Source organism: Ricinus communis, chromosome 9, assembly GCF_019578655.1.
Source record: "Ricinus communis isolate WT05 ecotype wild-type chromosome 9, ASM1957865v1, whole genome shotgun sequence".
In the NCBI taxonomy this organism is placed as follows: Eukaryota; Viridiplantae; Streptophyta; class Magnoliopsida; order Malpighiales; family Euphorbiaceae; genus Ricinus; species Ricinus communis.
The window spans coordinates 9687794-9693039 of record NC_063264.1 but is presented as its reverse complement, the minus strand read 5'-3'; the positions used below and the strand labels follow the sequence as shown (position 1 = coordinate 9693039).

The window sequence follows — 5246 nt, the reverse complement described above, 5'->3', positions numbered from 1 at the left end:
TGTGTTAAGATTAAATGAAAAATTTGAAATTAATCAATACATTTTAATTATTAATTACTTCAACTTGATGAGTTTGAAATTGAATGGGATTAAATAAACCCATGGTTATATGAAATCAAATGATTTTTTCACAACATAACTGAGTTTAGCTATAATTGTTAATTACCCTTTCAAATGATGCAATCTCCATCTTATAATATAATATGCCTGGACCAAATAAAAGCATACAGGGTAACCATTGTGTGTTCAAACAAAATTAATATTATGTGGCCAACACAATTATTTTATTGCCATATAACTTGGAAGAAAATTGTCCTTTAGGAAATCTATTATTGTTTGTACTTTCTTTATAGAAGTATATTGTTTGTACTTATTAGGAGCAGAATTCTGAAGAAAAAACAAATTACAATAACTCGCTTTGATTTATATTTTTTATTTATAAAAATAATATTAATTTAATTTTTTAAAATATGAATTTTAATATCTAATTTAAATCCATTTTATAGTTTTAAAAACTTAATTTATTCAATCAGATATTTTAAATTGAACCGACGGAATGCAAATAAATATATTTATTATGAACTTCATTTTAGCATGAGTATTACATTAGCTGCATGCGAAAATTATAAATTCTCAAAGAATATATATATATATATATATTACCATCAATCTCGTATCTATAGCATTGGGTAATAGCTCATGATGATCATGGAACGTGGCTAGAGCATTTTGGGTTTATGAACAGATTGAAAGCGACATATAATATTATATATATGTGTGTGTTCATCCTAATTCCTAGCTGGCTATACATGGGACATTTTCTCCTTTTTTGTTCCAATGGGATAAGGGTTGATAGAGAATTTGTTTTAAATCATGATTGTTTTGCAACTGCTCTCTGAACCGGTTTTTCTCTATTATTTCCTTAGGTACAAAAAAAAAACAAAACAAAACCTTCTCAGAAGATGAGGTTGAGAGAACTAATTTCCCTCTTTATTTGTAGAAAAATCTTAATATTCCTTATTAATCAGAACGCAAATATTAATTATAACATTAAAGAGATTAACAAGAACTTCAAAGAGAACAAACTGATATAGAGGGGAAGAGTGTTAGCTAGGAGAATGAGGTGATTATTGGCTAATGGAGATTAATTAGTGACCATATAACGACCAACTGAGGACTAAGACAATAGCAACTATAAAAAATAGTTGCTAAAAATTGATGAAAAATTTAGGGTTTAGGTAAAGACCACATTGATGTGTTCAAGGCTACAAGTACATTGATATTTCTTTTAAGCATATAGTATCATGTAATTTTGTTTTGCGGTAGAAACTGCATTTTTTTAATAACTTTGTTAGTCTAATCCTGAAATTTAAACTCTTAACTCGTACGGTAGTTAAGGGGAAAGCCAGATACATACATTGTATCTTCCTTACACAAACAAATTGAGTTTATCACTTAGGATTTACCTTCTTTTTACACCTGCTAACAAACCTAGTACTCCAAATTAGAAGGAAAAATATGAAGATTTCAGTTCTAGACAGAAAGTCGCATTCTTTTCTTCTTCTTCTTTTTTTTTTTTTTTGGTTTTTCCAGATTTTTTTTCCTTTTTCTTTTTCAAAGAATTGAAGATGGCAACCTAAAATGAAATATAGTTAATTTGCTGAAACAATAGGTTACCATATTAGAAAGTACCACATGGAGTCAGCTTTTTGATGTTTCTAAATGTGAAGGAAGCATCATTGCTAGCCTATAGCATAGGCAGATTCATCCATTCATGACCAAATCTTACTATATGATTGTCCCAAAATACTCTTCTTTTATCATTTTCTATTTCTTTTGTAAACCCTTCAATTTCAGATCAATAATGAAGCTCCTTGTTATTCATGATCCACAAGATCACCACCGTCACCACCACCACCACCATCCACCACCACTGAAGAAGTGGCAGGGCAGCAGCAACTAATTTTCATGATCGACCAGAAAGTACCCTTTTCTTCTTGCTTTACAAACACTTAAAAAGAGAACCCTAGCGATCATATATTGCTAATTTGGACGAAACTGACACAGTGGGCTATGTTTGTACCTGCTTTCTTGTTTTAACATCTTCCCCACAGGATAATACCCCTATGGCTCCGACCGCGGTGCCTGGTACAATTCGATTTAACCTTGTCTCTGGTATGTAACACGTGTCATTGGGCCCCACCCTCAACAAAAATCCCCCCCCTCCTTTTTTGTTTCACATTTTGGAGGCACGTGTACTGCAATCTTTAGTGCAGAAGAAGTGCTCTTCTTAAAACGCAAGTGGAATACACGACAAGTAAGTGAGAGTCGGGTTCAGCTTCTGTTATTACATAAGGTTGGCCATTTTATCTTTCGAAAACACAAGGTTGCTATTTCCACGATTATTTTACTGTTTCCAGGTAGAGACATTCTGGTTATAATTTATCTGGAAATAACAAATTATCAATGAGTGTGAGACAGTGAGAGTAAATGATACATATATCAGCAATTTGTGTTACATATACAAGCATTTTGCCTTCAAAAATCTCTCAAAAAAACCTTTTTTTTTTTTTTATTTTCTTTGAAAAGTTGCCATCTTTTTCTCTTATAATAAAAACCAATTTCTTTCATTTCAACTTTCATAACCAAAACTCTCTTTCTTCTCTTCAATGGCTACACTACCATACCTTCTCATGGCCAACACTGCTAGTACTAACCAAAAACAAGAACCCACTAAAACCCACATTCAAGCAGCTCCACCTAAACAAGAAACATCACTAACTAACCGTGGGAGAAAGCCCAGCAAAGGTCAACCTCGCAAGAAGATACCACAAAGAGGAATGGGTGTAGCTCAGCTTGAAAGGCTAAGGCTCCAAGAAAGATTGAAAAACATTCAAGAAAACAACAAACTTGAGCCTTTTAACCTTCAACCCGCTCATCTACCTGTACCCGACCCGATCCAGAGTTTCCCTGTTCACTACTCAGTTAACTATGGTGCGCCACCTGTGATTAATGGTGGTGGGTTTTTGAGTTATGATCAAGGCCTAGTGGTTGAGAAGATAGAGAATGGTAATAGCTCTCATTTGGGTCAGTTTGTGGTTAATCCATATATGTTTGGAGCTCCGGTTGGAAATAGTAGTGCTGGTCCTGTGTTTGAGAACTCTAACGAGCTCTCTTCAATGCCAAAGATTGTACAGGATTTTGAGCATTCTAGTCCCACCTCTGAATTTGGCTTCAAGGTTTGTTCGGAGGATTTATTTTTTTCTTTTTTGCGTTTCGATGTTTTTAGTAATTTCTGCTTGTCTCTAGAGAAATTATATCTGGAAAGAAAGAAAAAAATAAAAGGGAAAAGGAATACTTCTTGAGTTACTTAATCCTCATGATCAACATGTCATATAGGTGCTTTAGTCTTGGTTATGTCTAAGGAACTCTTCTGTTCTTCCCAGATTGTCAAATGCCTTATTCAATCCTTGCAATTTGAATCAGTATTAAAACTTTCTTTGATCTGATCCTTATGCCTGTTTAAGGTTGGACAGTTTCAAGAATTACTGTTTGACTTCCAAGAAAGAGCAAGAAAGGAAAAGAAAATAACAGTTTCAGTCTTCTCTTTTTTTTTCCTTCTCTTTTGAAAATGTAGAAATCATCTGAAGTACTTATTACATTAGCTCTATGTTCTATACTAGACTCACTTAATGGTTCTTTCATCTCTTAAAGCACTTCTTTTGTTATCTACACAAAATTTTGCTAGATTTTTGTCACCGCATTTGTTAATGATAATGTCAATCTTTGTTGCAGAAGAAGAGATTCAGCGAAGAGAACAACGGAAGGAGGGATCAACAGCTTCCAGAGATAACACCAGCGAATGTCACTGAATTTCTAGGATCAAATCTTGAGAATAACATGGACCTAAATTATGATCCAAGTTGTTACGGTGCTAGAGCTACAAGAACTGCCGTTTATGCTAATCATCATAATATCAGTGAGGTAATGCATATTAGTCTCATACTAATCATAAACTGGTCAAGAAAGTGTCTTTTGTTTTTCCTATTTTTAACTTTCTTATTAATGAAGTCTGTTGAGTATTGATTGTTTTGGTTTGTGGGTTTTGAAGGGTGCAGAAGTGTTGGCAATCCGCAGAAAAGGAAACCCAAGTGGTGGAAGTGTGTTTATGGAGTATGATTTTTTCCCAGGAAGAAGCAGTACTGGTAAAAGCATCAGCACTTGTTTCAAGGAAATGGAATTTCCTACCGCAGAAGCTTGTTCAGTTGCAGTAGTGGGGAGTGGTGAAGCTTCTTGTCTTACAACTTCTGATTATAGTGGTTATAATTATACTGCATCTAATGCTTCTTCTTCTAATTCTATTGATTTGTCCCTCAAGCTTTCTTATTAGAACAACGAGTTATGTCTGTTTTGGTTTTGGTGCCTTTAGATATCTGTGTGTTTGATCACAGATCATTACACTATACCCTATAAAAACTCAAAACTTTTGGCTTCCATTTTGTTCCTGAACTGATACACCTACAAAAATAGTGCAGTTTTATGCTCTCTCTCTCTCTCTCTCTCTCTCTCTAAGGTTGTCAGTCAGTGCTTTGATTTTCCCAGCTTTTATATATGTTCTTGCCATTATTTCTCTTATGATCTACCTTATTCTTCTATATTCTGTTCTGGGTTTGGCCTATATTAATTAATTGTAACTAGGTTTTTATTCTTTGTCAAGTGTTCATATCTCCCTACATGGGAGAGTAGCTAGGTACAGATTTATATACATAGATATGATATTTATATGTAATCTTTCAGACCCAAAGAGAAATACAAAATTTAATTAATAGCTATCTGGGTTTGTGTTGTACTAGTACAACAAACATATCTAAAGATCAATTTAGCTGGATGCATTTGTTCATGTTTGTACAGGTTTAAAAATGTTTTTGATTTTGTCTCATTTGCATTAATTCAATACTCTGTGTAACTAATTCTTATATATAAGCAGCTGCTTTCTGTGCGTTACTTCATGCATAACCTTATTACAGTGATCAAGATGTTATTATATGCTGGCTATTATTCATATAACTACCTTTATAACCACTATTCTGTTTAGGTGTGCTAACCCTAAAATCTCCAAGAACTAGAATACCCTTTAAAATTGTTAAAGGAAACAGTTTAAAATCACTGTTTTATCTGTTTTAAAACATTGAACTATGTCAAAATTTTACTTCATATATTTTTATCAATTGCCTCTGATCAGTTTA

General features: G+C 33.4%; 1 protein-coding gene across 2 annotated transcripts; it reads left to right on the top strand.

Annotated features, from left to right (window-relative positions):
* The first annotated feature begins 2337 nt into the window (after positions 1 to 2337).
* On the top strand, positions 2338 to 4864 carry LOC8282935. Of its 2 annotated transcripts, none has more exons than XM_015723355.2 (3): positions 2338 to 3239; positions 3796 to 3984; positions 4112 to 4864. In XM_015723355.2, exons 1-3 carry the CDS (start codon positions 2670 to 2672, stop codon positions 4388 to 4390), a joined length of 1038 nt encoding a protein of 345 aa, XP_015578841.2. In that variant the 5' UTR covers positions 2338 to 2669; the 3' UTR covers positions 4391 to 4864. The 2 variants fall into 2 exon arrangements, with proteins under 2 accessions (XP_015578841.2, XP_048235429.1); XM_048379472.1 differs by having other exon boundaries at positions 4119 to 4400.
* The last annotated feature ends 382 nt before the right edge of the window (positions 4865 to 5246 follow it).